At 38.8% G+C, this 24,338-nt stretch overlaps 1 protein-coding gene across 2 annotated transcripts in view; it reads right to left on the minus strand.

Annotated features, from left to right (window-relative positions):
- The window catches only part of DERA (deoxyribose-phosphate aldolase), a 118,966-nt gene that overhangs the window by 6,288 nt on the left and 88,340 nt on the right, over positions 1-24,338 (minus strand). For both annotated transcript variants that reach the window (XM_059886551.1, NM_001076028.2), the window contains 1 exon segment: positions 1,969-2,081. In XM_059886551.1, the coding sequence (XP_059742534.1) occupies positions 1,969-2,081 (113 nt within the window).

The following is a 24,338-nucleotide window of genomic DNA, read 5'->3' on the forward strand; positions in this document are numbered from 1 at the left end:
CCCAGTGGAGAATTTTAGCCCCAACTGTGGAGCATACGAGGGCTTCTCTGTGTAGCTCGATGGTAAAAAATCCACCTGCCAGTGCAGGAGACACGGGTTCAATCTCTGGACCAGGAAGATCACCTGGAAAAGGAAATGGCACCCCACTTCAGTATTCTTGCCTGGGAAATCCCACAGACAGAGGAGCCTGGTGGGATACAGTCCATGGGGTTGCAAAGAGTCAGATCACCTGAGTAACTAAACACCATCACAGAGTTTATGAACGTAGAGATGCCTGAGGACTGTCCCTGACCCAGGGCTGCCGGGGGTGAGGGCCCAGGCATTTGAAGTATAAAAAACTTCACATCAGTATATCCCTGGCAGTCCAGTGGTTAAGATTTTGCCTTTTGATGTAGGAGCTGAGGGTTCAATCCCTGGTGAGGGAGCTAAGATTCCATATGCCTCACAGCCAAAAAAAATCAAAACAAAACAGAAGCAATATTGCAACAAATTCAATACAGACTTTTTAAAAATGGCCCACATCAAAAAATTCTTAAAAAAAAAAAAACAACTTTGCATCTGTTGGAATGTTTTTTGGCTGAGAGTAACCCCAGGTCTAGTGAATGGTGGTGATCTCATTTGAGGGTCCCGAAGCTAGAGTTCTCATATTTACAGCCTTTCTTTAAAAAAAAAAAATTGTTTTTAAATTCGGATCATTGCAGAAAGGCTACCAAGTAGAGGTTACTCAAGTTAAGTCAACTTTCCTATGTCGGTCACAGTAGATATTTATCCTATTTGTACACTTTTAAGATATAAAGGTATTCTGAAGGAAAAATTCTGGAAGGAGTTCATCTCCCCTTAAACCTAGGTACTTTCTAAGAAAGGTCTCCGATTCCAAAATAAACTGAAATACAGTCAAATATAAAGTCATCACATCCCAGCTGGCAAAGGATTAAAGTTCTTTTTTTGGTTTCTATTCAGCAGACATCAAGAGATTGGTTTTAAAAGATGCCTTTCGTGAAGGCAAAGTCTCATTTTAAAAAAAAATTACCTTTCTCTCCCATGATGTAAAAAAAAAAAAGTAATCCTTTGAGATAATTTGCAGCTAAACAAGCAACTTGAAGTGAAAAGGAAAATCCAAACTCATTTTTAAAAAAAAACACCTCATACGCATTTTTTCCTTTTAAATTCATATGTTTCAAAAAATATGTATTATTTTTCGAAAAGCTGACAAAAGCGAGCATATACCCTCCTCAGCTTAACAGTCTTCCAAAGAGCACATCTGACTGCCATAAAACGCAAAAATGGATATTTAATTCAAGAGCTATATAACGTCTAGCTACCTTTTCCCTGCTGTTTCACAGCATTTCATTATTTTGTTTAATAAGTTCATCTCCTCGAGAATTTTCTCTTCACCTCATATTATTAAAAGTAATAAGTTTTTCTGGACCGGGGGTTTCCCAACAGAAAAACCAATTTATGTGTGTCCTTCAATAATGACAGGAAAAGATTATTTCCCATTATATTGCATACTTTTCATATCGCCACCACAGCTTATCATTCAATAAATGTTACTCTGCAATTCTTTCCATTCCTCAAGGAAGTTTAATTTCTGCATTAACCTGTTTTCGCCGGCCAACGCCTTAGCAGAAAGCCTCTGTGTTGTGGCAGAATTAGTTCGTTAAAGAACCCATTTAGGAATCTCCTGTCAGTGATAACATTGTCTTCGGTTAATAAAAGGATGTAAAGTGAGTTTACATCTTGATCACACCTACCAACTCCCTCACTCACCCTCACTTTTCTATGAATCACACATTCTTTCCCCGTGAATGTATTCTTTTGTCATGAAAGGTAAATTAAACATTTATCTTAATAAAGGGAATGCATTCACAGCATCTGCATATAAAGACACTATAGTGGCTGTGACTAGTATTATAAATAACATCATCTTTACTCAGAAGGAAGAAAGATTTGCAGGCAATAAAATACCTTGTTTCCAGTTTTCCAGAAGAAATCTCTAATGGCCCGAAGCATAACTATAGCTACTGGAAAGGTAGCATTTACTGTTTCTTTTCCCGTAGAGGTCTTAATAAAATCTGATCCTAAAAAAAAAAGAGGAAAAAAAACTCCATATCAATTTTTTAAATTTATTAATTAAAACACTTAATTTTTTTTTCACTTTTGAGTCAGTGGAAGGAGCAAGTCATGTACCTTTTTTTCCCCTGAGGAATTTATTTTTCATCAATTATTTGAAAAACTAAAACCAAATCTCTCTTTAAAGTCATTCTGTCCATATATTTTTTTCCTCCTACTTTGTGTGTATGCTCAGTCGCTAAGTCACGTCTGACTCTTTGTGACCCCATGGACCATAGCCCACCAGGCTTCTCTGTCCATGCGTTTCTCCAGGCAAGAATACTGGAGTGGGTTGCCATTTCCTGCTCCAGGAGATCTTCCTGACCCAGGGATCTAACCCATGTCTTCTGAGTCTCCCAAGTTCCTCTTACTATAAAATTAATTAAATTAGGCATCAAATGGATTCTTCCAGACCCCTGGGGCTCTTGTGTCTACATTTCCATATCATCAACTAAAACCAAGTTGGTTTATTTAATGGAAAACTGAGAGAAATAGAAACAATTTTTTGCCCTATGCTTAGCATCACACTACTACAAAACTGGAGGGCTTACTCATTTTCCCCTCATCTTCTTATGTGCGGTAGAAAGTGCACAGTACAGATGTGACAATACAAGGAGAATCATCACTAGCTGATGTCTGCTGCATTGTTTCTTAACAAAAGCTGTCTTCCAACTAGACTGTGACTTTCACGAAAGACACCACATATTTTCAACTTGCAAATATTTTAAACAACTTCCTGTCTTTCAAACATATCTTCAACCTAATGATGTAATTTAACAAAATAGCACAAGGAGACAAAGAAAGGAGAGTAATAGTTAAGAGTCACTGGGTACTATGCACTATTCTAGTGATTTACAAGTATTGACTCAATCCGCACAATAACTGTATGCATTAAGTACTAATATGATCCCTATTTTTAAGGAGGAAATGGTGACTACAGCCATGAAATTAAAAGACGCTTACTCCTTGGAAGAAAAGTTACGACCAACCTAGACAGCATATTAAAAAGCAGAGACATGACTTTGCCAACAAAGGTCCATCTAGTCAAGGCTATGGTTTTTCCAGTAGTTATGTATGGATGTGAGAGTTGGACTATAAAGAAAGCTGAGCGCCAAAGAACTGATGCTTTTGATCTGTGGTGTTGCAGAAGACTCTTGAGAGTCCCTTGGACTGCAAGGAGATCCAATCAGTCCATCCTAAAGGAAATCAGTTCTGAATATTCATTGGAAGGACTGAAGCAGAAGCTGAAATTCCAATACTCTAGCCACCTGATGCAAAGAACTGATGCTGGGAAAGATTGAAGGCGGGAGGAGAAGGGGACGACAGAGGATGAGATGGTTGGATGGCATCACTGATTCAGTGGACATGAGTTTGAGTAATCTTTGGGAATTGGTGACGGACAGGGAGGTCTGGCATGCTGCAGTCCATGGGGTCACAGAGTTGGACACAACTGAGCGACTGAACTGAACTGAAAGGAAAGTAACTTGCTTGAGGTCAAACAGTAAGTGAGGGAGGAAGAATTCTAATGAAAGCAATAGAATTTAACCCATTTGCTACAGTGCCTCCAAAAAACTTAATGAGGGTCACACAGTCAGACACAGGGTCCATCCTCCATGTGGTAATCTACCCTCAAACTGTTCTGTGGACCACAGCTCAGCATCACAGTCACTACCAGAGAGCTTGTTAAAAACACAGACCTTCGGATCCTACACTGAACCAATTAAATTATAATCTGAATAGAAATTAGATTCCCAGATGATTCCTGGGCAATTTATGGCCCACACCCACGGAATCTGTGAAATCATTTGTAATCTACTAATCTCTGAGATTCTCCCAAGGTCCATCAAGTGGTCAAAAGAAGTAGAAGAAAGAAGTGGTCAAAACTTCCCCCTCTAGTTTCAAGGGAACAAGACACTTCCAGGAAGACTCTGTGGATAGAGAAGTTCAAATCGACACACCTTGAGTAAGTACAATATGAAAGGCACAGCAGAAAATATAAACACAAATCATTCAAGCTCTTTCCCTCAAAAGCGTACATTCAAGGAGCAGGTGGAGATGCAGCATAAATCCCGTGTAATCACTTGATAAGCCAGAAGTCAGGAAATCTGGTTTCTAGCTCTGGCTGACATTTACCTTGCAAATTCCATCACCTCACCTTTCTCATTTATAAAATATGTCTGGAAATCCTTACTTGCCTCATAGTGTTATAAAAGTAATCAAAAGAGACAGTCTCTATGAAAGGATTCTGAAAATTATCAATGTTATACAAACCAAAATGGAGCAGGGACCTAGGTAGGGCTGCAATCTGTGTAAGAACTATGAGAATTCTGATCTACCCAATCAGGTCATCAGAAACTTTCTTTCCTTTGGACCTGAAGGCCCACTGGAAGAAATGGAGATGCGCCTTTCATGCCCGCATTAATCAAGAAGTATTTACTGGGAGCTTATTATGGGCTGCATTCTGTCCTACCTGCTGGGAACAGACCGGTACACAAAGTTCCTGCCCTTGTGACTAGATTCTCGAGAAGAAAAAGACAATAAATAAATAAACACATAATGAAGGCCACCTGATGCGAAGAACTGACTCATTTGAAAAGACCCTGATCCTGGGAAAGATTGAAGGCAGGAGAAGGGGACGACAGAGCATGAGACAGTTGGATGGCATCACTGACTCAATGGACAAGAGTCTGAGTAAACTCCGGGAGTTGGTGATGGACAGGGAGGCCTGGCGTGCTGCAGTCCATGGGGTTGCAAAGAGTCGGACATGACTGAGTGACTGAACTGACTGAATGAATGAATGAAGGCCAGGTGGAGGTAAGTTCGATGAAGAAAAGTAATGCAATGTAATGAACAAGAAAGTGATGGAGGTGGGGAGAGACAGCTGTAATTAAACAGTCATCATAAAAGTATTTCTGATGAGTGAAATCCAGAGACAGATGAAAGGAATCTTTGAAAAGAGCATCACAAGGAAGGAAACGGCAAGTGCAAAGGCCCTGAAGTAGGCATGTACTAAGTTGATGGATGAATGAATGAATGGGACTAGAGAACCAATACCTGGCCCCTACAATATCAGAAATAACAAGCAGAGAAAAGAAATGAAAGCCAGAAAATGCATGTAAAAGAACATCAGCAAAGATTCACACTGATACCAAGATGTGTTTTCCTAATAGGTGTCAGTGTCTTCTGATTCACTAGAAGGCTTTGGGTACCATATTGGATACAAGGCTTCCCTGGTGGCTCAGTGGTTAAGAATCCACCTGCTAGTGCAGGAGACACAGGTTCAATACCTGTTCCAGGAAGATCTCACATGCTGAGGAGCAACTAAGCCCAGGCATCACAATTATTGAGACTGTGCTCTCAAGCCCAGGAACTGCAACTACTGAAGCCTGCACGCCCTGCTGCTGCTGCTGCTGCTAAGTCGCTTCAGTCGTGTCCGACTCTGTGCGACCCCATAGACAGCAGCCCACCAGGCTCCACCGTCCCTGGGATTCTCCAGGCAAGAACACTGGAGTGGAGTGCCTTCTCCTCTGCACGCCCTACAGCCTATGAAGCCACTGCAATGAGACGCCCAAAAACTACAATAAAGAGCAGCCCCACACTCTCTGCAACTAGAGAAAAGCATGCATAGCAATGAAGACCCAGCAGAGCCAAAAATAAATAAATAAAATTATTTTTAAAAAACCAGTATTGGATATCATCTAAATTCTTCATCGCAGAAGAGAGGCTATCAAGGGTACGTATTAATAATCACTTCCTATTGTTGTAGATTCTGGCTTCATAGTTCACTTCTTTTTATTGATGAATAGTATTCTATTGCATGGTTGTTCCACCATTTGTTTATCCATTCATCTATCCAAGGATATCTTAGTTGTTTTCACTTTTGGCAATTATGAGTAAAGTTGCTATAAACATTCATATACAGGTCTTTGTGTGCACATAAGCAATTTTCAAATCAGTTGAGTAAATAATGAGAGTAATTGCTAGATTTTACAGTAAGACCATATTTAGCCTTGGAAAAAACTGCCAAATTTTCCTGCAAAGTAGTTATACCATTTTTCATTCCCAACAATAATGAATAAGAGTTCCTGTTGCTCTGTATCTTCATGAGTGATTGGTGTCAATTTTTGGCAATCTAACAAGTATGCATATAATCATGGGCATATGTTGTTAGATTAGATTACACCTATTTCAATTATGGGTTACTATTGTAATCAGTTTTTCTTAAATTTCAAATTCTAATTGTCCATTACAGTAAATAGGAAAGAAACAGACCTTTGTATATTAAACTTATATCATGCAACCTTGGTAAACTCACTTAGTAGCTTCTGTTGTTTTGGAGGGATTTTCTCCATAAACAGTCATGTCATCTACACAGAGAGACAGTTTTTATACCTTTCTTCTTGTATTAATTTCTTGTGATTGTTATAACAAATTATAACAAACTAGGTGGCTCAAAGCAACCAAAATTTATTCTCAATGTTATGGAGGCCAGAAGTCCAAAATCAAGGAGTCAGCAGGGCTGTCTTCCCTGTGGAGGCTCTCAAGAGAACATCTTCCTTGCCTCTTTGACTTCTTATAGCTTCCAGCATTCCTTGCCTGCATTACTCCAAGCTCTGTGTCCATCTGCATATTACCTTCCCTTCTGTAGGTAAGCTTAATACTACTTTGCCTTTCGCTTATAAGGGCATGCGTGTGCATGAGTGCTCAGTTGTGTCTGGCTCTCTGCAACCCTGTGGTCCATAGCCCAGCAGGCTCTTCTGTCTGTGGAATTTTCCAGGCAAGAATACTGGAGTGGGTTGCCATTTTCTACTACAGGGGATCTTCCCAACCCAGAGTATATAGGATGACATTTTGAGCCCACTTGGATAAGCCGGAATAGTAATGTTATTTCAAAATCCTTAATTTAAACACATCTGCAAAGGCTCTCCCCACCAAAAAAAAGGTAATGTTCACAGGTTCTGGGGATGAGGATGTAAATCTATTTTGGGGAGCCTTTATCAGCCTACCACACTTTCCAATATTTATACATTGATTTTCCTTTTCTTGCCTTATTGCACCAACTAGGACTTACAGTAAGATGTTGAGTAGGAATGCTGAGAAAGAACACCCATCCCTGTTCTTAGAAGGGTCTTAAGGAAAAAGCATCCAGTTTCTCAGCATATTAGCTGAAGTTTGTTTGTAGATATGTTTTATCAAGCTGAGGGGGTTCCTCTCTATTCCTAATTTGCTGAGAGATTTTCTTAGGATTAGGTGTTGGAATATATCAAATGTTTTAATTGTACCAATTGATATTAGCACACATTTTTTTTCTTTTTTAGCTTATTGATATGGTAGATTATATTACATTGAATCAGTCTTGCACACCTGGAGTAAATCCCAGTTGGCTGTGGTATATTATTCTTTTTATATATTGGACTCATTTTTGCTACTACGTTGTGGACAACTTTCACATCTATGTTCATGAGTAATGTTAATATTCATCTATTGCTTTCCTTTCTCATAACTGATATTTGGGTAATGATAGTCTTATAGAGTGAGTGCTCTCTCTTTTACTTTCTAGAAGAGATTGTGGAGAACTAGTATTATTTTCTTCCTTAAATGTTTTGTACAACTCATCAGTTAAACCATCAAAAGCTAGTGCTTTCCTTTTTGGAAGGTTTTAAACATTTTCTTTAATAATTTGCTTAATATTTATTCAATAATTTATTAAAGTATCAAATATATTATTATTAAATTATCAAATATTATATTATTAAAGAAGCAAATTTGTTACTATATACTATCATTAAAATATTTTATAAAATAAAATTAAAATGACATCATTAATAGCCATAGGTCTATTCAGACTATTTCTCTCAGTGTGAGTTTTGGTTATTTATATCTTTCAAGAAATTGATCTAAGCCATCTGTATTATCAAACTGTGGCAAAGAGTTCTTCATACTATTCTTTTATTATTTTTTTTAATGATGATAGGAATAGTAATGATCTCTTGTTTCTGATATTAGCATTCTCTCTTTGATTCTTGGTTATTCTAACTAGAGTTTTATCAATTTGATTGATATTTTCAAAGTACCAGCTTTTGGGATTTTCAAATTTTCTATATTGTTTTTGTTTTCAATTTCATTTCTGTTCTAAATTTTATTTCTGTTGTTCTGCTTGCCTTAGGCTTAAATTGTTGTTCTTTCTCTTTGTATGTCCTAAGGTAGAAGCTGAGATTATTGATTTTTGATCATTCTTCTCTCTAACACATGCAGTTAAAAATTTCCTTCTAAGCTCTGCTTTTGCAACACTTTACAAATTTTGATGAGTTGTACTTTAACTTTCATTTAATTAAAAAGAAATTTCAAAAACTTCCTTTGAGAATGTCTTGAACCAAATGTTATTTAGAAGTACCTTAATTTTCAACTATTTGGGAAATTCTCAGCTGTCTTTCTTCTATTGATGTCTAGTTTAGTTTCACTGTAGTCCAAGAACATACTTTCTATTGTTTATTCTTTTAAATTCATTTAAGTGTGCTTTAAGAACCAGGATGTGTCCTTTCTTGGTGAGCGTTCCATGTGAACTTGAAAATATGTATTCTGCTGCTATTGGATAGTTTTCTATAAATGTCAACTTGATTAATATGGCTATTCAGGTCAATTACATCCTAGCTGATACTTCTGCTTGCTTGAGCTATCCACTACTAAAAGACAGGTCATGAAGTACAGTTATAATAATAGATTTGTCTATTTCTCTTTTCAGTTCTACCAGATTTTGCCTCAGATTTTGATACTCTGTTTTTAGATGTATATGTGTTTAGGATTGTTCAGGAGGTCTTCTTTGAGAAATAACCCCTTTATTTTTATGCAATGTCCTTACTTATCCCTAAAAATGTTCCTTTTTCTGAAGTTTTTGTCTGAAATTAATACCCCTTATTCTGAGGTTAGCATGGTATATGTTCCTCCAAGCTTTTAGTTTGAACCTTCAAAGTCTTTATATTTAAAGTGGATTCCTTACAAACAACATACAGTAGGGTCTTATTTTTATAATTAATTATAACTTTTCTATGTGTTGTATTTTTATTGTTACACTTCTTCCTACCTTCTCTGGCTTTAACTGAACATTTTATATGATTCCATTTTATCGCCTCTCAGCATATCAATTATACTTCTTTTGTATGTTTTTTAGTGGTTGCCCTGTAGCTTTCAATATACATTTTTAACTACTCTAAATCTACCTCCAAATAACATTATATATTGCTATAAGTACTGCAGTTATTTTTCAACCAAGTATTCCTAATTTTTCCCTCCTATCCCCTATAACACTGCTGTAGTTCATTTTCATTTATACATATGGTACAACCTAGACAGCATATTCAAAAGCAGAGACATTACTTTGCCATCAAAGGTCTGTCTAGTCAGGCTATGGTTTTTCCAGTAGTCATGTATGGATATGAGAGTTGGACTATAAAGAAAGCTGAGTGCCAAAGAATCGATGCTTCTGAACTGTGGTATTGGAGAAGTCCCATCTTGAGAGTCCCTTGGACTGCAAGGAGATCCAACTAGTCCATCCCAAAGGAGATCAGTCCTGAGTATTCATTGGAAGGACTGATGTTGAAGCTGAAACTCCAATACTTTGGCTACCTGATGCGAAGAGCTGACTCATTTGAAAAGACCCTGATGCTAGCAAAGATTGAAGTTGAGAGGAGAAGGGGACAACGGAGGATGAGATGGTTAGATGGCATCACTGACTCAATGGATATGAGTTTGAGTAAGCTCCAGGAGTTGGTGATGGACAGGGAGGCCTGGTGTGCTGCAGTCCAAGGGGTCGCAAAGAGCTGGACACAACTGAGCAACTGAACTGAACTGAATGGTATAATCACCCAATATACTATCACTGTCACGACTTTAAACAGTTATTTTTTAGATCAATTGAGAAAGAAAATAATTTATTTTTGTCCTTCACTTATTTTTTCTCTGATGTTCTTTCTTTTTCAATGTAAATCAGAGTTTCTGACTTACATAATTTCCTACTCCCAGAGTAATATTTTTAACATTTCTTATAGGGAAGAGGAGCTATCCCACGTTGAAGGTCAGCAAGGGCGGTGGTGAGGAGACACCCCTCGTCCAAGGTAAGGAGCAATGGCTGCGCTTTGCTGGAGCAGCCGTGAAGAGATACCCCACGCCCAAGGTAAGAGAAACCCGAGTAAGATGGTAGGTGTTGCCAGAGGGCATCAGAGGGCAAACACACTGAAACCATACTCACAGAAAACTAGTCAATCTAATCATACTAGGACCACAGCCTTGTCTAACTCAATGAAACTAAGCCATGCCCATGGTGCAACCCAAGATGGGCGGGTCATGGTGGAGAGATCTGACAGAATGTGGTCCACTGGAGAAGGGAATGGCAAGCTACTTCAGTATTCTTGCCTTGAGAACCCCATGAACAGTATGAAAAGGCAAAATGATAGGATACTGAAAGAGAAACCCCCCAGGTCAGTAGATGCCCAATATGCTACTGGAGATCAGTGCAGAAATAACTCCAGAAAGAATGAAGGGATGGAGCCAAAGCAAAAAGAATACCCAGCTGTGGATGTGACTGGTGATAGAAGCAAGGTCCGATGTTGTAAAGAGCAATATTGCATAGGAACCTGGAATGTCAGGTCCATGAATCAAGGCAAATTGGAAGTGGTCAAACAAGAGATGGCAAGGGTGAATGTCGACATTCTAGGAATCAGCGAACTGAAATGGACTGGAATGGGTGAATTTAACTCAGATGACCGTTATATCTACTACTGCGGGCAGGAATCCCTCAGAAGAAATGCAGTGGCCATCATGGTCAACAAAGAGTCTGAAATGAAGTACCTGGATGCAATCTCAAAAACGACAGAATGATCTCTGTTCGTTTCCAAGGCAAACCATTCAATATCACAGTAATCCAAGTCTATGCCCCAACCAGTAATGCTGAAGAAGCTGAAGTTGAATGGTTCTATGAAGACCTCCAAGACCTTTTAGAACTAACACCCAAAAAAGATGTCCTTTTCATTATAGGGGACTGGAATGCAAAAGTAGGAAGTCAAGAAACACCTAGAGTAACAGGCAAATTTGGCCTTGGAATATGGAATGAAGCAGGGCAAAGACTAATAGAGTTTTGCCAAGAAAATGCACTGGTCATAACAAACACCCTCTTCCAACAACACAAGAGAAGACTCTATACATGGACATCACCAGATGGTCAACACCGAAATCAGATTGATTATATTCTTTGCAGCCAAAGATGGAGAAGCTCTATACAGTCAGCAAAAACAAGACCAGGAGCTGACTGTGGCTCAGACCATGAACTCCTGATTGCCAAATTCAGACTTAAATTGAAGAAAGTAGGGAAAACCACTAGACCATTCAGGTATGACCTAAATCAAATCCCTTATGATTATACAGTGGAAGTGAGAAATAGATTTAAGGGCCTAGATCTGATAGATAGAGTGCCTGATGAACTATGGAATGAGGTTCGTGACATTGTATAGGAGACAGGGATCAAGACCATCCCCATGGAAAAGAAATGCAAAAAAGCAAAATGGCTGTCTGGGGAGGCCTTACAAATAGCTGTGAAAAGAAGAGAAGCGAAAAGCAAAGGAGAAAAGGAAAGATATAAACATCTGAATGCAGAGTTCCAAAGAATAGCAAGAAGAGATAAGAAAGACTTCTTCAGCGATCCATGCAAAGAAATAGAGGAAAACAGAATGGGAAAGACTACGGATCTCTTCAAGAAAATCAGAGATACCAAAGGAATGTTTCATGCAAAGATGAGCTTGATAAAGGACAGAAATGGTATGGACCTAACAGAAGCAGAAGATATTAAGAAGAGATGGCAAGAATACACAGAAGAACTGTACAAAAAAGATCTTCACAACCAAGATAATCACGATGGTGTGATCACTGATCTACAGCCAGACATCCTGGAATGTGAAGTCAAGTGGGCCTTAGAAAGCATCACTACGAACAAAGCTAGTGGAGGTGATAGAATTCCAGTTGAGCTATTTTAAATCCTGAAAGATGATGCTGTGAAAGTGCTGCACTCAATATGCCAGCAAATTGGGAAAACTCAGCAGTGGCCACAGGACTGGAAAAGGTCAGTTTTCATTTCAATCCCAAAGAAAGGCAATGCCAAAGAATGCTCAAACTACCGCACAATTGCACTCATCTCACATGCTAGTAAAGTAATGCTCAAAATTCTCCAAGCCAGGCTTCAGCAATACATGAATCGTGAACTTCCTGATGTTCAAGCTGGTTTTAGAAAAGGCAGAGGAACCAGAGATCAAATTGCCAACATCTGCTGGATCATGGAAAAAGCAAGAGAGTTCCAGAAAAACATCTATTTCTGCTTTCTTGACTATGCCAAAGCCTTTGACTGTGTGGATCACAATCAACTGTGGAAAATTCTTCAAGAGATGGGAATACCAGACCACCTGATCTGCCTCTTGAGAAATCTGTATGCAGGTCAGGAAGCAACAGTTAGAACTGGACATGGAACAATAGACTGGTCCCAAATAGGAAAAGGAGTATGTCAAGGCTGTATATTGTCACCCTGTTTATTTAACTTATATGCAGAGTACATCATGAGAAACGCTGGACTGGAAGAAACACAAGCTGGAATCAAGATTGCCGGGAGAAATATCAATCACCTCAGATATGCAGATGACACCACCCTTATGGCAGAAAGTGAAGAGGAACTAAAGAGCCTCTTAATGAAAGTGAAAGAGGAGAGTGAAAAAGTTGGCTTAAAGCTCAACATTCAGAAAACGAAGATCATGGCATCCAGTCCCATCACTTCATGGGAAATAGATGGGGAAACAGCGGAAACAGTGTCAGACTTTATTTTGGGGGGCTCCAAAATCACTACAGATGGTGACTTCAGCCATGAAATTAAAAGACTCTTACTCCTTGGAAGGAAAGTTATGACCAACCTAGATAGCATATTCAAAAGCAGAGACATTACTTTGCCAACAAAGGTCCGTCTAGTCAAGGCTATGGTTTTTCCTGTGGTCATGTACGGATGTGAGAGTTGGACTGTGAAGAAGGCTGAGTGCCGAAGAATTGATGCTTTTAAACTGTGGTATTGGAGAAGACTCTTGAGAGTCCCTTGGACTGCAAGGAGATCCAACCAGTCCATTCTGAAGGAGATCAGCCCCGGGATTTCTTTGGAGGGAATGATGCTAAAGCTGAAACTCCAGTACTTTGGCCACCTCATGCGAAGAGTTGACTCATTGGAAAAGACTCTGATGCTGGGAGGGATTGGGGGCAAGAAGAGAAGGGGACGACAGAGGATGAGATGGTTGGATGGCATCACTGACTCGATGGACGTGAGTCTGAGTGAACTCCGGGAGTTGGTGATGGACAGGGAGCCCTGGCATGCTGCGATTCATGGGGTTGCAAAGAGTCGGACACAACTGAGTGACTGATCTGATCTGATCCTATAGGGAAGATCTGTTGGGAATGATTTCCCCCAGTTTTTAATATGTCTAAGCCCTTTGATTTTTAAGGATAATTTTTTTGAATATAGAGTTTTAGATTGGTGGAGTTTTTTGCCTTCAATAGTTTACTTCATTTTATTTTGACATGGTTTTCAATGGAAGTCCATTGAAATTGTTTCTTTTTTCTTTTCTCTGGCTTTTTATGAAATTTTCTATATGTCTTTGGTTTCTTCAGTGTGAATACTATATAAACATATACCTATGTAAAGGAACTTCCCTGGTGGCGCAGATGGTAAAGCGTCTGCATACAATGTGGGAGACCTGGGTTCAATCCCTGAGTCAGGAAGATCTCCTAGAGAAGGAAATGGCAACCCACTCCAGTCTTCTTGCCTGGAAAATCTCATGGACAGAGGAGCCTTGTAGGTTACAGTCCATGGGGTGGCAAAGAGTCGGACACTACTGAGCAACTTCACTTTCACTTTCACATACCTATGTAAAAGGAAATGGCAACCCACTCCAGTATTCTTGCCTGGAAAATCCCATGGACAGAGGAACCTGGTGGGATACAGCTCATGGGGTTGCAAACAGTGAGACACAACTGAGCAACTGAACATGCATATCTAAGTATACTGTTTTTTGTTTGCTCGTTTCTGATATTTATTCCGCTGAGTGAGCTTCCTGGATCTATAGTTTGGTATCTATCATTAATTTTGGAAAATTCTTGGCCACTATTACTTCAAATATGTTGTCTGCTCAATTTTCTCTTTCTTCTTCAACTATTCCAGTTACATGTGCCACATCTTTTGAAATTGCACAGTTTTTGGATGTTCTTTTTTTTTTTTTTTTTCACCTGTTCTTTCCCTTGCATTTCGGTTTAAGAGGTTTCTTTTGATGCATCTTCATAGTCACTGACTCTTTCCACAGTTCTATCCAGCCTCCTGACAAGGTATTCTTCATTTCTGTTTCAGTGTTTTTGATTTCTTGCTTTTTCTTTTGAGTATTTCTTAGGGTTTCTATCTCTCTGTTTACATTACCTATCATTCCTCACGTTGTCTACTTTGCCCATTAAGATCATTAACATATCAGTCACAGTTACTTTAAATTTCTCTTTCTGATAATTCTAACATATCTGCCATATCTAACTCTGGTTTAATGTTTGTTTGTCTCTACAGATTGTGTTTTTTCTTGCCTTTTAGCATCTCTCTAATTTTCTGTTAAATGCCAGATGTGACATCAGGCAATAAGAACAGAGAATAAGGAGGACTTCAGTGTGAGATTTTATGTTAATCTGGCTAAGAGTCAGGCTGTGTGTACCGTCTGCTGTAGCCAAAGGTATCAGAGTTTTGAAACCTATAATGTCCTTGTTTTTCTCTCTCATGTTTACTTCAGTCTTCCTAAATCTTTCTCTTTAGGGAGAGTATATGTCTTTTAGCTCTGTCAGCTGTAATCCACTAGATTACTGGAGTCCTATTACTGTAATGATAATGCATGGGAGAAAGGAAGTATTTTATAATCTTATTATTAAATTTCAGTCTTTAAGTGGGTCTTTGTCCTTGGGCTGTAACCTTCATAAGTGTGTCTTGGCTTTTCTCCCTGACTTTGATGATTTAGGAAAACTAGAGTGAAATGCCCTCCCCGGTAGGATGAGGCCCTAATAAAGCCTTTTGCCTTGGAAAGTGGACCTTTGTTAAGAAGAATGATCTGGCCATATTTCACAATGATTATTTTTCTCTTTCCCTCTAAGGGCCAAGAGAAGATCTTTCTTGGCTCTTCACTGTGAGAATATGGGGTTCCTGGAGAGAAAACCCACAAAAATGTAGGGGCCACATGCAGCCTCCAACACTTTGCCAAAATTACCACTTACATGTTCCTACCAGTTTGACTCTCACAGGTGAGCAGATCTCTGCTCTGACGCTCAGAATCTGCCTGTCTCTACAGATTTCAAGGTGGCAGTTTGCCCTGTGACTTAAATTCTTTAATGTTTGAGAAAAGTCATTGATTTCTGAGAAAAGTCATTGATTTTCAGTTTATTTGGATTTTTCTTACTCCAAGTACAGTTATGAAAGCATCCAAGATCTTCACATGTCAAAGTTGACACCAGAAGTTCTTAAATTTTAAGGCAAGCCTTTATTGTCTGGGAAGTCACATATGGAAGAAGATACAACTCATATACAGTATTTGTGTGTTTTAGATATAAGATTACAGTCAACAAGAATTGGAAAGGTCCAGATTCACTTTAGCAAAAATAAGAGAAGGCTTCATGGAATGGGTGAAATTTGGGAGAGACCTTGAAGGAGAGATAAAATGTGAAGATGAGAGAACAGATGGAAGAAAAATACCATTAGAAGAAACACCAAAAACATAGAAAGTTCAAGACATATCCCAACAGTAATAAATGGACCCATCTAAGGAATGTCTGTGAGGGACAGGAAGCATAGAAGTACAGAATGGTGATATTTGGGATATGTGTGTCAATGTGGGTTCTAAAATCTGACTGTAACAATCCCATAGGAAATACAAGGTCTGATCATCTGAAATCAATGTTTAAGATGCTGAATACGGTGCTTGGATAGGCTGAGAAGGACAATTGAAAATCAGAGACTACACAAGAGATTCGTAGAGCAGGTAGGTTGCAGGCACCACTGGCTATTTCTTTAAGTCCAGGAATATGACCTAGCTTTAATTACACAAAACACCTTTAGAAAGTACCTTTGTATTTTACAACTGTCAAAAGAACAATGGATTTTTCCAGTGGGAGTGAGTAGGCACACACTTTGTTTTACTTATGTTAATATTGCTTCCTTTGCCCCTCTGCTAAACCAAAATTACCTTAGAGAAATAAATGCTAGATTTGGAGTTACTGACACCACAGAGCACCAGAGGTTCTCCTCAGAGCTCAGTAAATCTAACATTAACCAAGCTCACCTTTGCTCAGCTTGGGGGAAAAAACCTTATAAGAAAATATCTCACAATTAAAATAGATATCCATATAAATATTCTTTCATCAGTGCCCATAATTTCAGTGAAATAACTAAACTAGGAGACGAAAGCCCTGAAGGGTCAAAAGGAACACATTAAATAAGACAAGTATTCAAATGTGCTTGGTTGAAATGAAAATTAATAATAAATTTATAGTATGATATTAAATTTTTTTTTTTATTTTCCTAATTTGAAATCTCTAGCACAAGAGTTTTTTCATGGTCTAAAGCAACTCAAAGCTTTTCTAAGGCCTATAATTACAAGTCTCCATGGTACATTTTCATTAAAAACTTTCATTAAACAACAGCTGCCCTTGTATATGGTCTTCTAATCAATTTGGTCAAACAGAATGACTTCTAATCAGCTGTTGATAAAAATAGAAGATGAAATTTTAATTCTAATAGATTAACCACAAACTCAAGACAGTCTTCAAAATCCATCTAGCTCTATTCTCCAGCGGATTTAATGACTATTCAGCAACTCATTACTAAATAGAACAAGATGAACATTTTCCAGTTCATTAAAGAAATGTACTATGTATTTTTGCATTGTCCTCATGATTCGTTACAGGGAGTCTTAATTACAAGATAATGGATAATGGTTATTAAATGCAGACTGCAGTAATGAAGCTCTATTCATTTGCGAACCTCAGAGACTGCAAAGAGAGGAAAATAAAATTACTAGCTTCAAAAGATTAACGGATCAAATTATTATTCAATTTTGAAAATCTCATTCAGACTTCATAGAAACAAGAAGAGATTAAAAACTAGTATTAAGACCAAAGCAGTACATTTAAAAAAATAATATCTTAAGGCTATTACTGCATAATAAGCTTCAGATGTGATTATTAGAAAAACATATAGCTAACAATGGGGAAACATACATTTTTATTTCCTGAACAAATCTTTTTTTATGAGATAGGAAGTTACTGGTAGTATCTTAAAGGGAGTCTTGGTGAACATGGAAGATATACGCTACTAGGCTACAAAAGAACAGCACAATGGAAGGTATGATTAACATTTTATACTTCACTAATGAAAAATAGGATTTAAAATCAACTGCTGCTTGAGAAAGCTTGTCATTAAGTGGAATTCATGCCAACCCTATAATAAGAGCTTCTGGGCACATTATTCATTAGCACCATGTTTTCTACTGCTCTGTAAGAAATCACCGATTAAAGTTAGCAAGAGAGTTTTGTATGGTAATTATGACACTAATTTATACTAGAAATCTGCAATGGGACACTAAAAAAAAAAAATACTGTACAAAAATATGAAGCCCCCAATTAAAACCATATTCTTAGATATTGTATTCTTCCACTCAACGTAGGCTTGAAAATAATTTGGGGTGAGACATAAAGTGAAAGCCAGTCAGTCACATCTGACTCTTTGTGATCCCGTATACTGTACAGTCAATGGAATTCTCCAGGCCAGAATACTGGAATGGGCAGCCATTTCCTTCTCCAGGGAATCTTCCCAACCCAGGGATCAAACCCAGGTCTCCCACATTGCAGGCGGATTCTTTACCAGCCAAGCCACCAGAGAAGCCTGAGACATAAAAGATTCAGCATATGGTTGAAGAACTGGCCAGAGGATGGTTGGAAGCAGATGGCCCTTATGGAGGTGTATCAACATGGCGCTCATACTCAGTCTGGAGACAAGTACACCACAAAGGCATCTTTACAGGATCCAGGGATATTGGCTAATCTTAGGAAAAGTGGGGGAAATGTTTGCCAAAGGAAGAGAAAAGAGCCAGATTAAACAAAAAAAGAAACACTAGCTCTCTCAGTTCTTTCCTTCAATTTGAAGAATGAGCTCTGGAAATACTGGATTGGCCAATATTCAGGTTTTTCCATAACATCTATGGGATCTCAAAGAGTAGCTATAAGATGTTATGGAAAAATCCAAATGAACTTTTTGGTCAAGTCAATCTTTTTCATTTGGTCCAGCCCATCATGTGAAAAAAGCAACAGAGCAACACAGTTAAGCAGTAAGGCATGTTCGAGCAGAATGGCAATCAGAAAGCAATCACAGTCTCAGAGTTAGAAAATATCTCAAATACCCCAAGGGGAAGATTAGTTCATGATAACCATATTCCTTGCAGTTGCCTTCCCCTCAATAAAAATTAAAATGTGGCCATTTAAAACAATGCCAAACAGTGTGATTCAAATGAAATGCAAGGTAGAAACTCCAACTCCATAATCCTTGATAATTGACAGTAATGTCCCTGGGAAAATATTCTACGCAGTTATGCCAACCATACAAAGATATGTGTTAGAACGGCATGACACAAACAAGAGTCCTCAAGTTATGTCTAATATGCCTGAAGTTTTCTTTCATTTCTAAAACTTAGATTCTTTGGAATGAGTTTTAGAACTGGAATAACATTAGAGATGAGTTACCAATCGATGCAAATAATATCTATTTTATAGTGGATCTAAACTGTGTAATTTTTCAAACAACTTTAAATAATTTAGTTTTGCTTTTCCAATTTGATAAAAGGATTGTTTAACTCAAATGTTTACAAGATCATATCATCAGTATTTGGGGCTACGATAGGCAATGGGATACAGCAGAATGCCTTCTAAACTGAGCTCTAAACCTCCTCTGAGGTTTTATTATTATTTTATTATTTATTTATTATTATTAATTATTAATGCTCCTGAGGATGTAGCCATGTACAGTCAACAGTTCAGAAATGGGCTCCCTCAAATCATGCTCTCATAGTTCCCACCTCTTCGCTTCCTTCTCTGTCTTCTGAGTAAAGTTGCCAAGGAAGGAGAGTGAGGGGTAAGTGAGCCCTAGATTTGTCACTAAAACAAAAGGTTCTGAAATTAGATCACTGGGAGTGGTTGCACAACTTCATGAATATACTATACATCCCCTGAACTGCACCCTCTCAAAGTGAATTTCACCTTATAGGAATTACATTTCAATTTAAAAGAAAAAGGAAAAAATGAAGTTCACGCATGAGGGAGAAAGCAGGAGAGAAAGGAAAACTAGGAAAACTAACTCTAGGTTGTTGGGGGCCGGCGTGAGGCACTCCGCCCGTGGCAAAGGTCATGAGGAAGGAGGCTCGACACACACAAAGGTGGGATCGAGCCTCAGGAGTCCCCCTGGAAATTCTCAAGCATCTACCCCCATAACCAGAGCCTGCCTACTTTACTACTTTGTGCTCTCACCTACACCTCTGACTTTACGGGGGGCTGTCCCCCACCACCTCTTTTGGAGAAGGAGTTAACTTAGAGCTCCAGTTAATAATAATTCCTGGGCGTGATAGGAGTGTTCCAACCTACAAACTCCTCTGAAGGTTCTCTAGCCTGCCTGACAGGCTTGTCCGGCCACATGTGATTGCTCACAGCCTCCCAACCGTGAGAGGCATGAGATGCTTTAAACCTTCTAAAAACAGGTTCTTTAGAGAAGTTAGAAAGCTATTAGTATAAGTACAATGGGCTGATTAGAAATTGTATTGGTGAAGGGTTTTTCATTTGTTGAGCCAATGTTTGTTGCTAAGTCTCCACATCCCCTGCCCTTACACACATTAATGAATATATAGAAGAAATAAGTATTAACCTTTGATATTAATCACGTTAGACCTTAGGCTAAGTAAATTCTTTCCTTAATTAAAACCCACTACACCCTCACCCTATAGGAATGTAACTTTATTTGGGTGGCGTCTGTTTTAAGAATAATCACCCCTGGAGAAATAAGTGTTGACTGACCGCTGTCACAAGGAGAGGGTTGTAAATTGTCAGCAGGCCCCCCCCCGCTGGCCAGAAGATGATGTAACACCCCTAAGACCTCTGTATACATTTGTGTGAAGCACCTGACTTTAATAAAAGTCAGGACTGCTGTCCCCGCGTGACTTTTGCATAACATCTCAGTGTATAAAAGTAGACCATGGAAAATAAAGAATTGGGATCAGTTCCTCGAAAGACTGGTCTCCCCATGTCACTCTCTCTCTCACTCTGGCTGAGTCTCCATCTAGAGTGTGGAACCCGCCATGCTTACTAATTATGCCTGGGCTTCTAAGATCTAACCGGGGAGGCCTCAGTGTCTCCTCTCCTTCGGGAGAACGGAAGGACGCCTGGGGCCTACGTAAGTGGTACAAGCTTCTTGTCTTGAAGTTTTATTGGTCTCCCGCGTAAACCAAGCTACTCAGCCTCTTTTCTCCACTGAATTTTCCTACTGAGCTATCCTCATTCTATTACTCTTTATATCTCTAATTAATGTCTAATTGAAGCTATTGTATCCTGATCCTCGCCGAAGCCGTCTCCCCTTCGAATACCCTGGATCAGCCAGGGCTGGACCCCGGCACTAGGTAAAATTATTAATCAGTTGACAAACTAAGTGCATACAATTACCTGTACCCTCAACCCTTTCCTGAACTCATGTCTTAAGGCTACTCCCAGTAATCTCTGCAAGGGGTTTTCCATCAGCTCCCAAGTATGACATCCATAAGCCAGGTTTCCTCTCTCATTTTTCTTAATAATTATAACGTTTAGTGATCATTGGTCTCAACTGTGGTTGTTTACTGATAATGCTTCACTCTGTAGATGAGCTTAGTGGTTAAGATGGTAAAGAATCTGTCTGCAATGCAGGAGACCCAGGTTCGATCCCTGGGCCGGGAAGATCCCCTGGAGGAGGGAATGGCTATCCACTCTAGTATTCTTGCCTGGAGAATTCCATGGACAGAGGAGCCTGGTGGGTGACAGTTCATGGGGTCTCAAGGAGTCGGATATGACTGAGCAACTAACACACAACACAACCAGATGAACAACATTCATATTCAAGCATTAAACGACCCACAGCATTATGTTTGAAGGAAAATACTTCAATACACTATCATTATTGTTCCTTTAAAAAAATTTTTTTAAGAATGGTATCCAAACTGAGAATTTCATGCAGGCCAAAGAGGGAGTTTTTATAAAAAGACCTTTTAGGACCAGCTCAATGATGTGCCCTGGGGTCACTGACTACACAGTGCATAGACTAGTACTGCTCTGTCAAAGATGGTGGTCACTCAACCGTGTGGCTACTAAGCACTGGAAAAGTGGTTAAGTCCAAACTGGGATGTGCCACAAATATAAAATACACATGGTGTTTTGAAGGCAATACAAAACACAGACTGTAAAATATCTCAATAGAAATTTCCATACTGATTATATGCTGAAATGAAATATTATAGATTTATTGGGTTAAATAATATATATTTTTATAATTACTTTCACCTGTTTCATTTTACTTTATTACTATGGCTATTAATTTCTTTTTAATTATTTATCTCAATTAGAGAGCACTCCGCCTAGGGCTTCAATGAGACATCAAAATCTGTAATCACCTTATATAGGCTCCTATTTGATATCCTTTTAAACTAACAACCTTTAAATGTTGCTTTAAATTCATCTAGCTAAAAAGGCTTAATCCTGCCTAAAGTAGAATAAGAAGATCCTTGGCAACAGCACAACTATATACTCTCTTGTCCAAAAAATTTGACTCTGCAACTCCGGATTTGAATACTGCACTCAGTCAAACAAAACCACTGTAATGAACTGGACCCACCCTCCTTAGAAAGCAGAGAAGATCTGTCTGGAGAACAAAAGAGCATGTCCCTAAAATGTCATAGGCCCAATCCAAATCATGTATTACAGAGAAATTCTAGTAAATACATTTTTTTCTTTCTTGAATGTTCTGTTATTCAGTGCTATTTATGGATTGGCACCCTAGGAAACTGGCCAGCTGACTAGTCCCTTAATCCTATTTAGAACTGGTCTTGCTTTTGGTTTTCAAACATATAAGAGGAACTCTAAAATTATACTTGCAAACTGATGACAATGTATAACATGCTCCTAGATCTATGCTTAGTCCAACCACTCTATCCCAACCTTATCCCAATCCCATCCAACTAGTATTTACTGAGCACTTACTATGCTCAGTCGGTAAAGAGTCCACTTGTAACACAGGAGACCGCCTGCAATGCAGGAGATGCAGGTTCGATCCCTGGGTCAGGAAAATCCTCTGGAGAAGGAAATGGCAACCCACCCCAGTATTTTTGCCTGGGAAATCCCATGGATAGAGGAGCCTGGCAGTCTACAGTTTATGGGGTCACAAAGAGTCAAACACGACTTGGCAACTAAGAAGAAGAAAAAAAATACTGTGTGTTAGTACTCTTGTAAAAAGGGGGACACGGGGCTTCCCTGGTGGTCCAGCAGTTAAGAATCTGCCGTGTAAGGCAGGGTACAGGTCAGTCTCTGGTCCGAAAAGATCCCACGTGCCCCAGAGCAACCAAGTCCCCATGTGCCACAACCATTGAGCCTGTGCTCAGAGCCTGGAAGATGCCATTACTGAAGCCCGCACGCCCCAGAGCCTGTGCTTGACACCAAGAGAAGCCACCACCGTGAGGAGCTTGAGCACCACAACTAGCGAGTAGCCTCTGCTTGCTGCAACTAGAAAAAGCCTAGCAACAAAGACCGAGGGCAGCCAAAAATAAAATAAATAAAATTATTTTTTAAAAGGCGGGGGGCGGCGGGGAGGGGAGTGGGACATAGAAGTGCACAAAACAAGACTTCCCTTTATGGGGCTCTGCACCAGTAGAGGAAACAATGACTTAGTTGTGTAAGTTACATCTGTTTTCTCTTTCTCTTGGTCTGATTTCTGAAAATTTTTCTTTATCTGTCTCTATCACAGTAAGCTCCTTTTCAGAAAACTGGTGGCACCATTGAGAAGGAAAAAAAAAGAAAAATGAGATTCATGACATTAGGCTGGTACCCTATGATCAAAAGAAGATGCCAGAAATACGCATAGGCATTGTCATTGTGGAGGTATAACAGTCTGGATAAAACAGTAAAGCATTTTAGTCTCAATATAAAATGAAAACATCAATCTATAAATCAAGGTACCATTGCCAGATGTCTCAAAATCAAAATGCTTTCCTTTTGGGCCACTGCCTAGAGCTGAACCTACTGATGTAGGGATTTACTATGGTAAGTAAACGTTCTCTATTGACATAGTAGTTTTAAAGTCATCTTATCTTAAAATGACATATCTAATATATTTTTTTTCCTTTCCCATTTGCTAGGAGGGAAGAGGCAGACGAAACCTCAATAAAGGGTAAAATGTGATTCGGTATCACTATACTTTGGCAAAAAAGAGTAAAATGAAGAAGAGTTTTAACAAAATAACAAGCTAGATATGCTTTAAACAACTGAATTTCCTTCTGATTGTGCTTTCTATTGTCACTATCAAGTTTGGAATATATAGTGTATATTAACATTAAAAGTCAGGTATGCTTGTGTGGAATCTATTAACTTGAGAGAAAATTACTCAAATTGAAGAAATCGCTGCTTAAAATGGATTTAGAAATACATTTTACTGAACAAAAGCAAGTGAGAAAATTAGGCTACTTTATCAGGATTAGAAAGTGCTATGAATTTTAAACACAAAGCTTCTAAAAAACAATGCAGAACATATTTGAGATTATCATACCTCAATGTCATCATAAATCTTTTTTTCCGCCAACAATTGATGATAAGTAAGTAGAGTGACTTTTTATAGTGACCTGTCTTTCATAAAAGAAGTTGTGTTAATTTTCCTGAGGGGTGTTTTTATCTCTAGATGATTGTTTCGCTGTACCTGGAGATTCACACGCTTCCCAATAGCAGATCCAGAGATGCGTGAACCTTGAAAAGCTCTGAATGGGAAGTATTTACGTGTGGAGCTCTCTGGCCAACCGTCTGGGTTATGCAGTGACCACTTACTAACTACTTACAAAGACAATGCTGCCCTCTGATCATTCACA

Source organism: Bos taurus, chromosome 5, assembly GCF_002263795.3.
Source record: "Bos taurus isolate L1 Dominette 01449 registration number 42190680 breed Hereford chromosome 5, ARS-UCD2.0, whole genome shotgun sequence".
NCBI classification, from domain to species: Eukaryota; Metazoa; Chordata; class Mammalia; order Artiodactyla; family Bovidae; genus Bos; species Bos taurus.